Source organism: Cyprinodon tularosa, unplaced genomic scaffold (genome assembly GCF_016077235.1).
Source record: "Cyprinodon tularosa strain WSP-4 unplaced genomic scaffold, ASM1607723v1 ctg482, whole genome shotgun sequence".
Lineage (NCBI taxonomy): Eukaryota > Metazoa > Chordata > Actinopteri > Cyprinodontiformes > Cyprinodontidae > Cyprinodon > Cyprinodon tularosa.
The window spans coordinates 67,411-87,019 of record NW_024039210.1 but is presented as its reverse complement, the minus strand read 5'-3'; the positions used below and the strand labels follow the sequence as shown (position 1 = coordinate 87,019).

Below are 19,609 nucleotides of genomic sequence, written 5' to 3'. Positions count from 1 at the left end.
CGATCGCTTTAATGATTGTGGCGGGAAAAAAATAACAAGGCGCTGTGGCGGGAAAAAAAAAATAATTAGTGTGGTTGACTGAACATAGGGGGCGCTGTTGTACGGTGCGTATTGAAATGTGCAGCAAAAACAAATAACAGAGTAACATAACGGAAAAATACTGTTTTAAGAGGCTTGTTTGTATAGAATGTATAAAACATGAATAAAAACGTTAAGTTTTAAACTACGGCGTTTAGGTAGATATTAATTTGTATGATAGATGATTTTTAATATACAAAGGGGGAGGGAAAAGCCCGGCAGTGAGGGAGGGAGTGGGCTTTAAGGAGTTAATTACAAACGGGGGAGGATTTACATCACATTACAATATACACTTTTTTTTAATATATACATATATACATAAGAGAAACACTTGATTTGTTGTTGTTACATGATAGCTTGCTGAAATAGTAAGGCGGGCATCAGCATCTCTGCGTGGTGCTTGGCTCTCAGCAGGCGTGGAAAGGCAAGAAGTGCGTTTTTGTTGGTTGACACTCGCCGTCATCGTTATCCGGCCTGCAGAGAGTCGAAGCCCGGGAGCTGGAGTTCACAGAACGGGGGAATCAGCATGGCGGTAAACCTGGACAAAGAGGCCTACTACCGCCGAATTAAGAGACTCTACAGCAACTGGAAGGTGAATTTAACGGAGTTTGTGTCAAAGTCTGGGAGTCTGCTGGAGTCCCCTGTAGTAGTAAAAAAAGTGAGCTGTTGAACCGCTAAATTAGCCGCGAGTTTTCTACGCCGAGAGACAGAGCGAGAGCAGGGATGTGTTTTCTTCTCTAAGATCCAGCGGGATTCCGTAGCTACTATGTCGGCCCATCATTTGCCACAAACCCCTCAAAAACTTTCTGAAAACTGCCCTCCTTATCTGTCCGTCAGAGCGGCTAGCTGCCTCATGTTAGCATCCTCATTCTCCACGTTAGCTAGCCTGCTAGCCTTACGACTGTAATGATGTAACGACTGCTCTCTGGATTAACACAACTATTTAAAACTGTATAAATCCACTAAATGTATGCGTAGGCCTGTAGGATATTTAACATTAACATGAATATTCAGTTCTGCTTGGTTTACACCTGCAGTCTTATCGACATGCTAATGTTAGCTAGCTAATTAGCATCTGAATAACGTCAGCATCCTTGCTGGTTAGGAAGTAAGTCTGTGAATTTCTTGATTTAGTTTATAAAAAAGCAATTTAAGCTCTTTTTTTGTGCTGTTTTTGTTTGTTTTCATGATGTTACATTTGAAAATAAGTTAAAACCTCGTGTTTAAGTTAAATGATAATGTTTCTCACTCTTGAATGTGTTGATAAATTGAGATATTTATAATGTTGAAGTTATTAGAAAACTGCTAACGTCTCCTAATTGTACATATATTCCCACGAAATGCTGGCGGTACCCCACCTTGCTGTTAATCATGAGTTTTGCATAAACTACTTGAACCAATATTTGTGCACTGCCACTCAGATGGCTGAAATAATGCGCTTTGCTCTGGTTTAAAAGATAATTGTCAATTTTTGAGAGAGAAAAAATCTTCTCAATATTTTTTAAATGGTAATGAGGAAATCTGAGTTGCTCTAAACAAAAATTTAATATATATATATATATATTTTGTGTTCGTAGATTGTAATGACATTTGTCCTCCCCAACAAGAAACCGTGTAAAGGTTTATATCACTTACTGCATTGAATAGTTTGCATCTTTGTGTGATTTTTCAGAAAGGAGAGGATGAGTTTGGTAAGGTTGATGCCATTGTGGTTTCCGTGGGAGTTGATGAGGAAATCGTGTATGCCAAGTCCACAGCCATACAGGTAAGAGACAGGAGATAAGCAACCGAGTTCTGCACACATGAACACTCTGCTTTAACCCTAAATTACATTTTTGTTTCAAATTTATGCCTTCTCTTATTTCCTTTTAGTTATACTTTTAAGACAATAGCTTTATTTTTGTCCTTACAATTTCAGGCTTAATAAGTTTCCACAGCTAATATTGGTCTGTTTATCAGGGAAAAGTATCACGAAATCCCCTGGCTCATGTGTAGGTGTTTTTGTTTTGCTGCAGACTTGGCTGTTCGGCTATGAGCTCACCGACACAATCATGGTGTTTTGCGACACGAAAATCATCTTCCTAGCCAGCAAGAAGAAGGTGGATTTCCTCCGGCAGGTGGCTGTAACTAAAGGCAACGAGAATGCCAACGGAGTACCGCCCATCACGCTGCTCACAAGAGAAAAGGTAGACATGGTGGCACCCTTTAATCCACACATGGACGGGTCAGTGTCGGAGTGTTTTATGCTACTGGGAATTGAGACTGTTTTGAAGATGGAGGGAGAACTTTTAAACCAGAACTGTGTCCCTCTGGCGTTTGAGCTTTCTCCTACACCTGTGCTGCCATTTGCTTCTTTCTCCACTTCTACAGAATGAAAGCAACAAGGCTAATTTTGACAAGATGATCGAGGCTATCAAGGGCAGCAAAGACGGAAAGACGATAGGAGTGTTCAGCAAGGACAAGTTCCCTGGGGACTACATGAAGAGCTGGAATGACACGCTCAGCGCAGAGGGGCTGACCAGAGTAAGGCGCCTTATAACACCCGGAGTCCATTCTTGAGATGTCCTGTGTTTGATCAACGTTGGCCTTCCGTTTCACAGGTGGACATCAGCGCTGTGGTCGCCTATACGATGGCGGTGAAAGAGGACGGAGAGCTCAACCTGATGAAGAAGGCAGCCGCCATCACCGGCGAGGTTTACTCAAAGTTCTTCAAGGAGCGAGTGATGGAGATCGTAGATGCAGATGAGGTAAGAAGACTTCTGGAATGAGCTGCTCTGTACGCTTTCCTTCCTGTTGGAACATTTAAAATGTATCTAGGTTTTTAAACCAAACTTGATATTATGTTGTTGTATATAAAAATGGAACTGTGGCCTTTATTTTTCAGGTTATCTAACCTTGTTTAAGGTTGACAAAAATGTTTCACTTATTGCACTTGAAAGCTTATATTTGTGAAGGACAAAAATCTGCAATTTCTCAGCATTTAAGAGAATCTTGCAGTTTACATGCACAATTTTTGAGGTGTATGTGCTTGTTTCTAAATTGGGACTTCATTTTATTTATATTTATATATTAGGGGTGGAACGGTTAAAAAAATCCATGGTTCGGTTCGATTCACGGTTTCGTGGTCATGGTTTTCGGTTCGATTTGGTATATGATTGTTACACCGAAATCCCATAAAAATTTATGAAATTAATGAAAAAATCCCCCAAAAAATAATGGATTGTAATTATTTTAAATGATCCGCGGAAACCCTGGATCATTTCCGTATGTTTTGCTGCTTTGAATTTAATCATCTGGCGCATGCTCTCTACCTTCTCCAAGGGAACCCAGAGGGGAGCGGACGGGAGCCACAGTGGGGGCTGTAGGCTTTGCTTTGAGCAGCCGGTCTGGTGCGCAGCGGGGCGGAGGGGGGGGTTGCTGACGGAGTATGAGGGATTTCGGGGTTAGCATGACATGTTGGTCATGTTGCTGTTAGCATAAACAAAACGTGTTGCACAATGCTTGCACACTGTTGCGCTTTTATCCACAACTTTCTTTCCGCCGTCATCGTAGGTCACTCTAAATGCAAAGCGCTTCCATACAGCAGACCTATAAAGTGCTGCTGGCGCGTCTTCCAACTCCTGTTCTTTCCCACTCGCCATACCCACACAATTCTCCACAACAACTGATTTTTTCCCTGCTACACCCGGCTAAGCTGCTTCGCTGCTTCTTCTTCTTGTTTACTACTGGTGGTTGGCTTTGGTCGCAGTACCGCCACCTTCTGCTCTGGAGTGTACACGCTTCGCCTATGAGAAAAAGGAGCAGCGCATGAACCGAACGAAACACACGCGAATCGAACCGAGACAGTCGAACCGAACGATTCTGACGGTTTTCATAAATCGTCCCATCCCTAATATATATATATATATATATATATATATATATATATATATATATATATATATATATATATATATTTATATATATCTATATATAATCTAATCTAATTGTGTAATTGGGTTCCCATCTACTGCAGCAGGAGCAGAACTAGGATGCATGTTGTTGTTTTAGTCGGCCTTGGTATGATGTGATGAGCCACGCTTTATATTAAAAAAAAAACTAACCACTGCTGCTAGAAAAGGTTTGCTCTTTAATGCGTTGATGTGATTTAATGTGGAAATATTTAATATTTATGAAAACGTGATTTCTGATTTTGGTGTTTCCATCCATTTAGGTGTTTTTAAATTGATTTTAAATGAAGCTCAGCTTTTGTTGAGCAGCTATGGTTTGAGATTCAGAGTAAAGAATCATGCCTTCCTAACGTTTTTTTTTTTTTTTGCATTAACTGTGGATGGGTGGGTGGTTTAAGAGATCTCACTAAAATGGGGAACAATGGATCTATAAGTATGATGGCAACTGACTCATGTAATATTAACCAACTGGTTACAGGAACTTGAAGCGGGAGCAGAGTGTTTCTATTAGCTTGACGCTATTGGAGATCTTAGATCCTGGCTTTTATAATGTGATGTTATTTGGCTAATATCCCGATATGGGTGTCATCCTCTGAGAATTGGCTCATTTAGTTTAAAATCTGTTCTACCTACGGGAAAAAAACACTTCATCTTTTGGTTTTCTACCATAACCATCTCTGTTTGCATTCATTGCCTTCTGGACTCCAGTAATGCAGCGGGCTCTGTGCTCTCTGACCTCAGGGGTTCTCGCTCTCAATCCCGGATATAACCTAAGGAATCAGACCTGCCAAAAAAGACGCCCTCAGTAGAATAAGAGCGCCTGGTTGTTAATGAGAGAACAATCAGGGACCAGCTGGGAAAATGGCCTTGTTTTAACACTTCTTGCTTAGTTTTTAATCTTACAACCTTCTCCTTATATACGAGCAGTTTGACTGAAGGTCTGTTTTTCTTTTCCTTTTTTTCTCATCTCAACAGAAAGTGCGTCACAGCAAGCTGGCCGAGTCGGTAGAGAAAGCTATAGAGGAGAAGAAGTACCTTGGTGGGGCCGATCCGTCCACAGTGGAGATGTGCTATCCTCCCATCATCCAGAGCGGAGGGAACTACAGCCTTAAGTTCAGCGTCGTCAGGTGAACAATCTCCTTAATCTTTTTTCTTCTTACAGTGAGCTTCTGCTACAGGTATCCATTGTGGCCTGTCAGCCATAAAGGATTGATTCACTGCTACTTTTTGCTGCTTTTTAAATAACGCTTCATCCTTTCCTGCAGGCTGGAGGACTAGATAGTTGAAGTGTATCAATATTGCCACTAGATGTCGCTCAAACTGAGCAGATGAGATGCTGTTTTTTCACTTCTAATCTCTGAAGTTTTTAAAGACGGATTCCTTTTCTTTCAGTGATAAAAACCACATGCACTTTGGTGCCATCACCTGCGCCATGGGGATCCGCTACAAGTCGTACTGCTCCAACCTAGTGCGAACGCTCATGGTGGACCCGACCCAGGAGATGCAGGACAACTACAACTTCCTGCTGCAGGTGGAGGAGGAGCTGCTGAAGGAGCTGAAGCACGGTGGGCTCTTCAAATCCTCCTACTGAAAAAAAAAAACAGATGGACATTTTGAATTGTTAGTTGATCCGGTGAGAACGAAGACGATAACTGTGGGATCTCTCCTCTGCAGGCGTGAAAATCTGTGACGCTTATAACGCCGTCATGGAGTACGTGAAGAAGGAGAAGCCGGACCTTGTAGCGAAGCTGACGAAAAACCTCGGGTAAAAGCAGCAGGGTTTTATTTTTTTCTAACTCTCGAGCTTCACACATGCTCAGGCTCTGATCTCTCCGTCTCCCTCCCAGCTTCGCCATGGGCATCGAGTTCAGGGAAGGCTCTCTGGTTCTGAATGCAAAGAACCAGTACAAACTGAAAAAAGGTGAGGAAGGCAGCTTTACTGTTTGGTTCGACAGCGTGATGTCATGACTAACGCCTGCTGCCTCCACCAGGCATGGTGCTCAGTATCAGCCTGGGCCTCTCCGACCTGCTTAATAAAGAAGCCAAGAAGGATGAGCAGAAGTACGCTTTGTTCCTTGGCGACACCGTTCAAATTAACGAGGTAAGGGGCTTTTTTTTTTCTTTTAAATCGCTGGTCAGTTAAATCCATACTGTGACTCTTTGTCGTGAGTTTGCTGTTGACCTTCACTCACCAATTTCACCTTCAGCTGCCTGCACAGGTTTCCACAGGTGTCCCGTACTCTGAGCAGCTATTTATTTTACTGGTAGTTGCATTTAGAGAAGCACAATCTGCTGTTTTCTCTCTTTATTTATTTGTATGTTTTGTTTCATGCACAATTTGGAGGTGTATGTGCGTCTTTCTTGCTAGGGGAAACGTTTTGTTTACAGAATTTGCATATGGAACTATTAGGGTATTTTTTCTGGAATAACCCTTGTTTAATTCCTTTGCAAAAAATCTATTTTATTTTTATCAAATTGCTTGAAAAGCAGAGTTTTTCCGCCTTATGTGCTATTATTGAACCTCTACTTTTATAATCCTAATAGCATTTTCCCAAATTCTTCACTGTTTTAAAACATAAAAAGTAATGCATAGTTACTGTGGCTAGTAACTAGTTACTTTCACTGAGCAGTAACTGAGTTACTGACTCTGATACAGTTTATGAGAAGTAACTAGTTACTTTTTAAGTAACGTTTTCAACACTGGTCACATTTGATCAGGGAAATCCTTTGAAATAATTAAATAAACATATGACTGTTGTGAAAAACTAGCTCTTGTTAACAGAGTTTCTGCAGGTCATTAAAAGTCACTTAATTATTATTTTCTAAATTAAGGCCTTAAATGTGATTATCGGTGGCATTTAAAATGCTTTATTAGCAAAAAAAAGTTTATAGAAACAATTCCTTCAGAAATATTATATCAGATATAAATGATTCTGCGTGTTTGCGCGGAACTGTTTCCGGTTGATCGTAAAGCTGTATGTTCGGAAAAGAAGTCAGAGACGTAGAAACAGCTAGAGAATGGGGAAAATCCTAATTTAACAAAAGTGGCTGGAAAACGGTAACCTGACTAAATATTTTGCATTAAAAAGTTACTCATTCCTGTATAAACCCTTATTAAACTTAGGGATGGGGATCGTTAATATTTATTGATATCGATACTCCTTATCGATCCGAGTCTTTATCGATACCACTATCGATACTTTTCTGTTATTTGGTGGAAAGACGATGCAACAATATATTTTTAACAAAACTGGTGTTGCTTTTATTGCTTAACAAGTGAGCAAAACAAAAACGTTTCTAGCCTTCAATAAACATGGCTAATGTAATAGGCCACTTCTAAATGACATAAAACTAACTAGAATATATTTTCACAATTGTTGGTTAATGTATTGTCTACTGTCACTTTTCATCATGTTTTTAGTGATTAGGAAAATATTTAGCAAATAAATAATTGTATTTTAAATTAAATGTTATTTTTAATAAATGTTGGCATCAGTAGTTTAATTATGTATTCTAAAATAATTAAAGCAATATACAACTGTATTACTCATGTTCTCGCCAAAAACTCAATTTCCCTTTTCTTTACGTTACATTTGAACGCATCATGATAACTAGGGTTGGGAATTGAAAAGATTTTCACGATTCCGATTCCCTTTTCGATTCTATTAAACGATTCGATTCTTTATCGATTCTTTTTTCGATTCCAATTTGGGGGAAAAAGGAGAACAAACAGTTTGATTATCAGAATCAACTTTGTTTACTTAACTATTGCACAATCTTACAAACTCAACAAGATCAAGATGTCCACAGGAAATGTGAAACTGGAGTAACATCTGTGTTTAAATGAAAAATGAATACAAGAACAAACTTAATAACCAACAATGTCTAATAACAAATGATGGGATAATAACCTATTTTAAATAACAAAAAATACTAATTATAAAAAATTAGTAGGGAAAATTAACAGTTCTTTTGCAGAAAGATGAGCATATCTGCTTTTTCTGGAAGGATACAGGATCTTTCAGGGCTTATGGTGTCTCCAGCCGTGGAGAACACCCTCTCAGATGGGGTGGAGGAAGCCTGCACACAGAGGTAGTTTTCAGCCAGTCCAGATAGCAAGGGCAGCGTATCTTGCTTGTTCCACCACCACAGTGTGGCGCTATCCCTGCAGGGGATGGAGGGCAAGCTTTTATAGAGCTGGATTTCCTGATCTACCCTCTGGGCTAAGGAAAGACGGGGCTTTGATTCAAAAAGTGACCGCAGCTCGCTGTCTTCCTCCTCGAATAGTTATTTCCAAATTGCGTAACTTGCGTAACTTGCGTAACTTACGTAACGTACGTAAAAAACGTGACGTAAGTCATGCTCCCCAGAGCCGGCGCTCTAGGCTCTGGTGCTGCGGGAATCGAAAAAAGAATCGTTCAGCGGGCTGCCAAACGATGCCATGGAATCGGAAAATACGGAACCGGTTCTGAACAGGAACCGGTTTTCGATTCCCATCCCTAATGATAACCTAATTGTCGTTTTACTGAGCCAATCTGAACACATCATCACGCAGCACGTCTGAAACTTTATCTACTTTTCAAGCTAACTAGCTTGTATGCTTCCGATTACAACACGGATTTCACAATTACTATTTTTAACTGACCGGACAAGCTACAAAGTCTGTGTGCGCTTACCAGTGGTACTCTGAGTGGATGATTAAGACGGGCCCGATTGTGGTGCAGCGGCAGATTCAGCAGGAGGAGGAGTCTTTTCCGTTCAGCCATTCTCGAATCGCGAGCGAAGTTAACTGCCAGACTTCACTTGTTTTACTTTTAATATCCGTTTGCTTACAATTTCATTCCAAAACATTGATGGACACGCTGCAGTGATTGGATTGATTAGATTTAAATGCTGTGACACGACTCGAGGGACACACAATTATGTTACAGGACCTCCGGGAGAAAAAAAAAAAACGACCAGACTCGATATTGGTATCGATAAGCCCAAACGTTATTGATTTTCGGGTTTTGAAAAAAGTGGAACCGGGTCCTTGATAGAACCGGGTTTCGATCCCCATCCCTAGTTAAACTTCTAGGCGGTGTGACTGGTTATAAAATAGCTAAGATATATAATAGATAAACAGATTTAGATTTTCCTCTGCAGCATGTAGATGTCTCACTCCAGAGTTTCATTTCTCTCATGTTGCAGCACTTCTGCTTACTTTTACTCATAAGCATGGATCTTTGCTTTGGCTGCTAATTTCTCCTCCTTCCTGATAAATATGTGACTAGGGCTGCAACTAGTGATTATTTTGCTAATGGATTAATCTAATTGATACATTTTTTTTTTTAATTAAGCAATTGTTAATCAGATAGAAAAAAAATTAATTTAAAGAAGATTTTTTTTCACAGACCTAAACCAGGTGAAAATTTTTTTTTTGTCTTTTTACAATTTTCATATTACTGCTCTAAGTTGGTTGCAATTTAAGCTAAAGGAACGTTTTAGAGTCTTTCTACTCCAGTTAATAATTAATTGATTATTATTTCAATGATCAATTAATGAGGATTAATCCAATGGTTTCAGCCATAAATGTGGCAAACATTAGTTAATCTGTGCTTTCTAAAGGTGTGCTTGGTTATATTTCAAATGGACTAAATCTCTGAGGCTTGGTTTTAGGGCCGGGCGATATGACCTCAAATCAATATCCCGATAAATCGGGCAATTTCACCTCAATATGCATAAATGCACAATAAACACTCCTATCAGAAATAAGGTATGTGCAGAAAATGCAACTGATCTATTTATAATTTATTTATTGAATAAATCACATTACATATTACTTTCAATTAAATATTAAAGTCTTGTACCCATTCAGGTTTGTGCGTTGAACAATGTCTCATTGAATGGGAGAAAAATGTTTCCTCTCTTGCAAACATTTTTGCGCAAAAGTAATGTAGCTTTTGCACGTCTTTGAACTCAACAGCGTGGATGGGCTGTAGGTGGTGGATGTTGGATGTGTTGCTTTGGGTAGACCTGACAGTTTTCACACAAACTTTGCATTTTGTGTGTTTTTGTTCTATGGTATAATTTTGATGCCATTGAACTTGGCTTTCCGTGAGAACAATGTGCATAGATTAAACTCACACACCCTCGTGCACAGCGTGCTCTCGGTTTCTTCTCTGCACGCTCAGCCTCATCTGTGCTCTTGCTCGCCTCCACAGGATTAAATGGTGTCATTTTGTTTACAGCGGTGTTAGATGCTTCTTCACTGGGCTCATCCTCCATTCTCTTTGTTTACCCTTCTGACCTGTTCGCTGAGGTCACGTGAATATCGACCTGCTGCCGTGTCTTAAATGGGAAGGAAATACCAGCACACAGGAAAAAAACGGCAGAATTACGTTTAATTCTTTTACCGATCTGCGAAAATTGTCACTGGTTATTGTGGTGAATGACGGTAACGGTAAAAATCTGGTCTATCATCCAGCCGTACTTGCTTTATATGAAACAAAAACTAAAGGGCTGATGGCTCTTATAAGTAATGGAGCTCAAGGAACTGCATGAGGGGAATAAAATAAAATGTAATTGTTACTTAGAGCACATTTACTGTTTCGATTAAAATCAATTTAGCGCCCAGCATTAATAAAAAGCCGTTTTTATAATTAAACGGAACAATGATGGATTTTATTTGCTTCACATTGATGAGACACACTTGAACTTTTTCTGTACAACTAAGAATCCCTTCATTGCTTCTGGTCCAGGTTTTCACAAAGTCTTGTTTATCGTTTTTTCATTTTCTTCTGTGGTCCTAATGCCTAATCCTTATAACTCCCCATAAAGCTAGTTCCTCTCTCGATTTTATAGTGGTGACTTATGTTCTAGATCAGGGGTCTTCAATATTTTCTAGGCCAAGGACCCCCAAAATGATGGCGAGATGGAGCGGGGACCCCTAATTATGTATGAAGTTGACTATAGGACCAGTTTGATATAACACACTCTATTACAGATGGAGTCATGTAATGAAAATAATTTCACCCTGGGATTATTAAAGTATTTCTGATTCCTGGTTTATGGGACAGGTGTTATAAATCAAACGGTGCCCAGCTTGAAATAGCTCCTGTGTTCTCAGTCATCCAACATTCTTCCTCTGTTCCAATTTGCATGTTTTCAAAACAAAAACGAGACTTTATTGGGCTACTGTATAAAGCCTCGAACTCACTGCTATTCCTGACATTTTGAATTGAAAAAGCTTCCTGGATGTGAAGCGACACGTCTTCAAACTAGGAAACCAAGTCCAGTGGATTGTTTTTAATTTTTTTGGAATCACTGAAAGACATCTTCTGCCTCCATTTATCTGTTTACTTCAGTGGGTTGAATTCATCTTAATGTTAATTTAAAGACATTTCAATTAGTGGAAAAAATTGCAGGAGGGAATATAAAAAAAGTAATCAACCAAAACTTTCGTGACCCCCATGCAGTACCTCCCTCGACCCCCCTGTTGAAGACCTCCACTCTAGATTGTATATTATGTATATTGTTGAGTGAATTCCTGAACGTTTAATCCAACAGGAAGAAGCCGCCACCGTGCTCACTCCTGTTAAGAAAAAGATCAAGAACGTGGCCATCTTCTTAAAGGCAGGTGTTGTTTTTCCTTTCTTCACTAATTGATCAGAACCGGTGGTACAGTGAGCTAAAACCCAGCAGACTAATCGACGTTTTTCTATTGTTTTTTTCCAGAACGACGACGAAGAAGACGAGGAAGAAGAAGGCGATGACGCAGAGGAGCTGCTGGGGAAAGGAGCTCGGAGCGCCGCTCTGCTGGCGGACAGAACCAGAGTAAGTTTGGACCTCTGTGCTCCTCTACAGCTGTTTTCTCTGTCCTGGTGCCGTTCACTACTAAGTGTGTGAATGTCTCTGTACTCTATCAGCTACTTGGGAAGGTAAGTATTCATTGTTCTTCCTCCAATCTCATCGGCTCAGATTCAGTGCTGATGGGAACGACTCATTTTGATACTTTTTACTTATTGTTTTTTTTCTTTTTCTTGTGTTTTCTATCGTCTTTTTCACCATCGAACTCGATACAAGTCCGTTTTCTGCATGTATGTGTGTTGGTCGTCTTAGAAGGAGACACGCTTTCTGTTTGGTGACCGTTTGTCTTCCTCAAACCAAATTGTAGAACGAGATGACGGCTGAGGAGAAGCGGCGCGCTCACCAGAAGGAGCTGGCCAACAACCTGAACGAGGAGGCCAGGCGGCGTCTGACGGAGCAGAAAGGAGAGCAGCACATCCAGAAGTAAGTGTTGGCCTCTCTGAGAGGTCAAGGTCACCTTCACGCCCTGAAGAAGTGTTCATACCCCCCCTCTCGGGGCTTAATTTGGTCTAATTTAGTTATTTGCCACAAAGAGCGACGATGTGCTTCATTTTGAACCCCTGCCTGCAGAAGAAGCTCTGATCTGAATCCGTCCTGGTTTCCCCCACAGGGCCAGAAAATCAAACGTGTCTTACAAGAACACTTCCCAGATGCCTAAAGAAAAGGAAATCAGGGAAATGAAGATTTACATCGACAAGAAATACGAGACCGTTATCATGCCCGTTTTTGGCATCGCCACGCCGTTTCACATCGCAACCATCAAGGTAACGCTGCTCCGCCAAACGGGGAAACGGTTCGTCTTAAACATTGATCCCTTTTAATCAGCCGTGTGTTGTTGGTGTGTCAGAACATTAGCATGTCTGTAGAGGGAGACTACACCTACCTGAGAATCAACTTCTACGTTCCTGGAAGCTCTCTGGGACGACAGGAGGGAAACATTTTCCCCAATCCTGACGCCACCTTTGTTAAAGAAATGTGAGTATTTCCTCAGTTTCAGATAGCTAAAGTCAGGATTAAAGCCTAGTTTCTCTCCATTTGTTAAACGTCCTCCTGCTTCCTGTAGCACGTACCGAGCGTCCAACCTGAAGGCTCCCGGCGAATTGTCGGTGCCGTCCACCAACCTCCAGAACGCCTTCCGCATCATCAAGGAGGTCCAGAAGCGCTACAAGACACGAGAAGCGGAGGAGAAGGAGAAGGAGGGCATCGTGAAGCAGGACTCGCTGGTGATCAACCTGAACCGAAGCAACCCCAAACTCAAAGACCTCTACATCAGACCCAACATCGCGCAGAAGAGGATGCAGGGCTCCTTAGAGGCGCACACTAACGGTGGGAGAGGGCGCGCTGGCGTAGAGGCAGACGGAAGCGGGGCGAAGCGATGCTGACTCGTCTCGTCTCTCTGCAGGTTTCCGATTCACGTCGGTTCGTGGAGATAAAGTGGACATTCTGTACAACAACATTAAACACGCCATCTTCCAACCGTGCGACGGAGAGATGATCATCGTTCTACACTTCCACCTGAAGGTACGCTGCTCAGCTACGGCAGGAAGGCTGGGAACACCTGCCAGGTGTCTTTTCTTTCATTAAAAAAAAAAATAAATTTTACATACAAATAACATTTATGGTTAAAAGTGAGAAAAAAATTAAAATTGAACAAGTGAGCAGCTCTAGGAAGGTACCTATGGAAAGCTGTTTGATTTAAAATCAAATGAATAAAAGCTCTCCAGGGATTAAAGTATTCTGGCTGGATTTCCAGCTCATAGCGAAGACGGGCAATCGCTACGAGGATGACCAGACCGTCTCCGTTCTGGATCATCTGTCCCCAATTTGATCGTTTATGAATGAAGGGGAAATTGTATTACTGTTATTATGGTAGAGTGCACAAACACAGCTGTTAACGTATAGACGAAGAGCAGAGGAGTGCACCCGTTTTAAAACCGATGAGGAAGTTCGTATCACAGCCGGCTGGATGCAGCTACCCTGTGTTACCCTGAAATCCCACATCCTCCATCCCACATATTCAAAAATCAGCATATGTGCAGCTTCTGTCCAAATATGTTCTTTATTTTTGTGTATATATATATATATATATATATATATCCATCCATAAGTTTCATTTTAATTATTTGGAATGGAAAAAGAGGGAAATTCCCACTGACGCAAACAGAACACAATGTTATATTTCTATATTATATTTTCTCACGAATAGAGAGAAGACTGAATGTCACTAATAAACACTATCAAGTGATTAATATTATTTATCTTAGGCAATGGAAGAGACACATTCCTAGATTTAACACTTGATTTTTGTTTAAAAATTTATACATTTGTTAAAAAAAAAATGGAGGTTAGAAATCATTTCTTAGAGTGGATTTGAAACAATGAATGTCCTCTCTGCTTACCTTCCAGAACGCCATCATGTTCGGTAAGAGGCGCCACACAGACGTACAGTTCTACACCGAGGTGGGCGAGATCACCACAGACCTGGGCAAACACCAACACATGCACGACAGAGACGACCTGTACGCCGAGCAGATGGAGCGAGAGATGAGGCACAAGCTCAAGTCTGCGTTCAAGAACTTCATCGAGAAGGTGGAGACGCTGACCAAGGAGGAGCTGGAGTTCGAGGTGCCCTTCAGGGACCTCGGGTGAGTAAACCAGGATCTGAGGCAGGAAGGACAATGACAGCCAGCGAGGTTTGTTAACTGGGGTTCTGTCCTCAGGTTCCAGGGTGCCCCCTACAGGAGTACCTGCTTATTACAACCGACATCCGGCTCCCTCATCAACGTCACTGAATGGGTGAGAAGACTGAAACTTCTCTTACAAAAATAAATATTTCAATTTCTTCTAAAATAAGTCTAATTATTTCCTGACTGTTTTCAGCCGCCATTCGTTGTGACTCTGGACGAGGTGGAGTTGGTCCATTTTGAGCGCGTTCAGTTCCACCTGAAGAACTTTGACGTCGTCATCGTCTACAAGGACTACAGCAAAAAGGTCACCATGATCAACGCAGTGCCTGTGAACTCCCTGGACCCCATCAAGGAGTGGCTAAAGTACGGCGCCGTGCAGACCAGAGGACCTCTGTTATTCCTCTGTTGGTTTTACTGATCCTTCTCTTGTTTCTCAGCTCGTGTGACATCAAATACACAGAAGGAGTGCAGTCTTTGAACTGGACCAAGATCATGAAGACCATCGTCGATGATCCTGAGGGTTTCTTCGAGCAGGGAGGCTGGTCGTTCTTGGACCCAGAGAGCGAGGTGAGGTTTTAGTCACATTCATTTTTTATTGTTTTAAAAAGTTGGAGAGAAAGTTTCACTGATTTCTTTAATGCATCTCGCTGCTCGCTTCAGGGAAGCGGTGCAGAGGAGGATTCAGAGTCGGAGATGGAGGATGAAACGTTTAACCCATCTGCAGACGAAGAGGAGGAGGAGGAGGAAGACAGTGATGAAGACTACAGCTCAGAGACAGAGGACTCTGGTTAATATCCCAGCTTTAAATGCTGAACATTGTAGCTCAGAGCCGTGGTGCAGAGGTGATGGTTCTTCCTGTCTGTGTGCAGATTACAGCGCCTCTCTGGGCAGCGAGGAGGAGAGCGGCAAAGACTGGGACGAGCTGGAGGAGGAGGCCAGGAAAGGTCTGTGTCTGTTTGCTTGAGGATTAGTATCAACCTGACTTCCTGCGCTCTAATGGCTGCAAAGATCTAAAGCATTTGGATTTTTACAGCTTCTCTTCAAACTGCAGGGAAATCACATTTGTTTTCCAAATGAAGTCTTAGCTGATGCTAATTGCAGATGTCCGGCGAACTCAGCCTGGTTTTCACCTCGGCTGACCCGGTTAGAGCGTGAAAAATGTGATTCAGTTCCACATTTTTTGGGTTGGACTCTGAAACTGAAAAAACTTTTTTTTTTTCTCCAGAATTGTAGATCAAATCTTTGCAAAAAGTTTGGTGTCTTCTTAGATGAGTTTCTGCTTCCACACCTGAATCAATTGGCTAAATTACCTCCTCAGCATTCAGTCAGGTTCTCAGGTGGGTTGAAGTAGAGATGCATCTAAAAAATTCAGGAACCCAGAGCTGGAGGACCCTGGTCTAGATGCTCATCACCCCGCTGTGATGCTGAAACAGTCAAAGTGATTAACGTAGCTTAATGAAAGCATCATATCTTAAAGGTATAGTGGAGGATGTACTTTTTCCGGGTGGATCATCAAAATAAGTGGTCCTCCTAATTGTCAATCATTCTGGGGATATGTTTGCATAAAGCCGTCGCCCTCTTCCCAAGGTAGCTATCTTACCAGCGGTGAATCTGACATGGTGGAAAAACTGCAAATCTTCTTTAGGAAAGCAAGCTTGCATGAGCGATGCAAACGGCGACTTTTAAACAGGGTGTGCACATTAGAAACAGGCTTGTGCACGTTCCTGCACACATTCATTGGCGTCCCCTCTCAGGAGCGGGAGCAGAGTTGTGCTTTTTCTTTAGAGGAGAGGGCAGGTCTTTTAAAAAAGTTCATGAAAATCTTACAAACTACCTGCGAGGCGAACTGTCATGAGGAGCATACATAACCAGCACGCCGCGGAGAAAGATGAGAAGTTGATCGAGGCGACGTGTGTCAGATTTTTGTAGACAACATATTGTTAAAGTGGAACATCTATAATTGGAAGTGGGACTCTATTTGTTGCAGCAAAAACACAGTAAAAACGTATTTAGAAAATTTTCGAAGTAGGAAGACGGAATTATGTGGGATTTTCCAAAAACGTAATGAAAAATTCTGGAGGTAGCATCCTGATATCATCAATGCCTTTGGCAAAATTCGAATGAGTGATTTTTAAGTATATATCTCTCACAGCAGGGTTCCCGCGGGTCCTTAAAAAGTCTTAAAAGGCATTGAATTCTTCAAAATAAAACTAAGGCCTTAATTGGTATAAAAATGTCTTAAATCAGTCTTTCGTAGGTCTTAATTTTTAAAACATCATAAATAGGATTATTTTTATTCCGATTTATTTTTGCAATCTCAATAAAACATTAAAATTGACATTTATTTTTTTTTATTTAATAAAAATGCTCGCCATTATTGCTTCCATCCCGATAGTGGAACCACTAAAAGCGTTTTTGCGGCCGCGACATTTGGGAGATGCGTCATTTACTTTTTGTCTGGAAAATATGAGCAAGTGTAAATGTAATGAAAATTGTCTCCAGCCAAGAGTTTTCTCCATGGCTAAAACCAGGGAACATACATGAGGCTCAGTGGATTTTGTGCAAGAAGTCATTCAAGCTCAGAACGATGGGAAGCGTCAAAATCGAGTTACAGAGAAACAGCCGATATTTCTCAGTTTTGTTCCACCCTTGTCTCTGCAAGGCCTCCACTTATCAGCGAATCAAACATACTAAGAAAACGATACAAAGAAAAATAGCTGCAAAAAAGACTTAGCACTGGTTATGCTGTGGCTTTAAAACTGATTAGTTTTGTTCCTTGCTAAAACAAAAGTTTGTGAATTCAGTTAAATAATTGTTCAAACATATCTGTCATTTGTGTGTTTTTAGCTTTCTTCCTGTATGAGAAGCTTTTCAAAATTTGAAACATTAGTGCAGTGGTTTATGTTAAAATAAACCTTTGGGTTAAGTTGTCGCAAGCAGGTTTTTCTTGTGTTTGTTGTGAATTTGGTCTTAATCTTTTATTTCAAGTGGCATTAAAAAGTCTTTAAAAGTCTTGAATTTAACCTGCCTTATGCTGTAGGAACCCTGTCACAGGCAAATTACATTTTACAGATTTGTTTCATTCTTACCTATGAAAGGAAATACCAGCAGATCTGATTTGTTCCGTAAAACAGTCGCTAGCTTTCCCTGCAACATAGGAATGAGGAAACCTCTCTGATTGACATTCACTACTTTCTGCTACATACAATATGGCGGTGAGGTTGATGTGCAAACCTGCCACCAACAAGGTGTAAATGATATCTATGCTTTTGCTGGCCAGGAGAACATTAAGGCGAGCAATAGTAGATGGTTTTGCGTTGTGTGAACGCACCTTTATAATTCGTTGGCTGGGTTAAATGTTTGGATAATTTCCTGTTATGAATCTCATCCATCAAAGTAATCAGTTTTCTTCCTTTTCTGCAGCTGACAAAGAGAGTGTCTATGAGGACGAGGACACTTCTAACAGAAAGAGGAAGGTCCGCTCATCGGCCCCTCCCAGTAAAAAGAAGCGGCGGTCCTAAACCCCCCTCCCACACACACTGCCAAACCCCGTTTACCCTCCACCTCTCCTTTCCCTGCCCTTTCTGACTCTTTTTCAAAACCCGACACGCTCAAACGCCATTTCCAACCATCTGTACATAGATGTAGACGGCCTCCTTTCTCTTCGTCTTTTCTGTTGCTGTTTTTGAGGCCTGTGAAGTTTCCTGTGACGACAGACCAACCAGCAGTCACTCTTCATTCAGCAGCTTTTCTCCCACTTCATTCCCCACTTGTTCTGTTTTTCAGCCAGCTGTCCTTCAGTGTGTGTGTGTGTGTGTGCGTGGTTATGGGTTTTTATTGAAAGTGTTTTCTGTTCAAAATAAAATTGGTTTCTTAATGTAATGAATAATAAAAGATGCCCTGTCATCCCTTCTTTCACTTGTTTTCTATAAAAACAGAAATTCTCCTCGTCGTGTTTTTTTTCTTCTGTTTTGTCTCTATTCAAATGTGTTAATAAGCAGGAACTTTCACTTTCCTGGTTGTTTGTCTTATTTTAACAGACTTTGTAAAGTTATATAGTTATGCACACACACACACACACCTTCCTCCCCAAGCTTGTCCTACGTTTCCCTTTTTGTTGTATCAGAATAGATGTTATGTTGATTCTGAAAAATCTGTTTTTTTGTTTTTGTAATAAAATTAAAAAGAACTGTAGTTTGTTTTCAGTGTTTGTCCTGTTTTAGTTTTAAAGCATTAATATAGTGGGTATAAACAGGTCAAAGGTCAGTGACTGTGAGTGGGGAGGTCTGTGGATTGGAGGGAGGATGACATCATCAATCAGTCTCTTCTGTTTTTTTCTTTTTAAACTCATGAGCGAGGTCAGTCGGGTAACTGCAGAAGTGAAGCAAATTATTATTTCACCTTTGGTGAGGTCATCAGAAAGAACTATTGGGTAGGAAAGTTGCTCCTGACTGCTGTGCTGAATTATGAAAGCCTTATGGGTGTCACTATGTGGCAGGGACTCATTTATGATGCTGGTCAAAACAGCCTTCTAGAAAAATGCAAAAACTACACAAATGTGAACAGATTAAACGTAAAACCCATTACATGGGTTTTAAAGGTTAAGATTAGGGATGCACGATATTGGGATTTTGGCCGATATGTCGATATTTTAAAACTCATTTAGTCGATAACCGATACCGATGTTAAAGCTGGACAAAAATAAGTAGTCATTGAAAATGTCATCGTTCTGTTACAAACTCTCGTGATATTTTGCAAATTCTTGTGAGATTTTGTAAGTAAGATCAATACCACGTCAATATATATTAACATATAAAAAAATGGCAAAATTTCATGAATTTTCGGGGGATTTCGTAGCATAACGATGACATATAGCAATATTTCATTAGTAAAAGCGATTGATATGGTGTTTTTAAATGGCAATATATCAGCATATGAAGATATTGTGATATTTTAATGTATCAATATTTTTTCCCTCGTCTTTAGAAGTTTTTAAGTCTTTCAAAAAGTTTTTGAGGAAGAAGTATATATTTTTTTTAGACTTTA

At 40.8% G+C, this 19,609-nt stretch overlaps 1 protein-coding gene across 2 annotated transcripts; it reads left to right on the top strand.

Moving 5' to 3' along the window:
- The first annotated feature begins 342 nt into the window (after positions 1–342).
- supt16h (SPT16 homolog, facilitates chromatin remodeling subunit) lies at positions 343–18,757 on the top strand. 2 transcript variants are annotated; one of them, XM_038302109.1, is made up of 25 exons: positions 343–670; positions 1,751–1,843; positions 2,094–2,264; positions 2,449–2,601; positions 2,679–2,825; positions 5,004–5,155; positions 5,421–5,593; positions 5,703–5,793; positions 5,876–5,949; positions 6,020–6,129; positions 11,577–11,642; positions 11,745–11,843; positions 11,936–11,947; positions 12,184–12,299; positions 12,487–12,640; positions 12,724–12,851; positions 12,940–13,202; positions 13,279–13,397; positions 14,283–14,521; positions 14,597–14,672; positions 14,757–14,926; positions 15,001–15,130; positions 15,224–15,350; positions 15,433–15,507; positions 17,987–18,757. In XM_038302109.1, exons 1-25 carry the CDS (start codon positions 605–607, stop codon positions 18,082–18,084), a joined length of 3,102 nt encoding a protein of 1,033 aa, XP_038158037.1. In that variant the 5' UTR covers positions 343–604; the 3' UTR covers positions 18,085–18,757. The 2 variants fall into 2 exon arrangements, with proteins under 2 accessions (XP_038158037.1, XP_038158038.1); XM_038302110.1 differs by lacking the exon at positions 11,936–11,947 and having other exon boundaries at positions 344–670.
- The last annotated feature ends 852 nt before the right edge of the window (positions 18,758–19,609 follow it).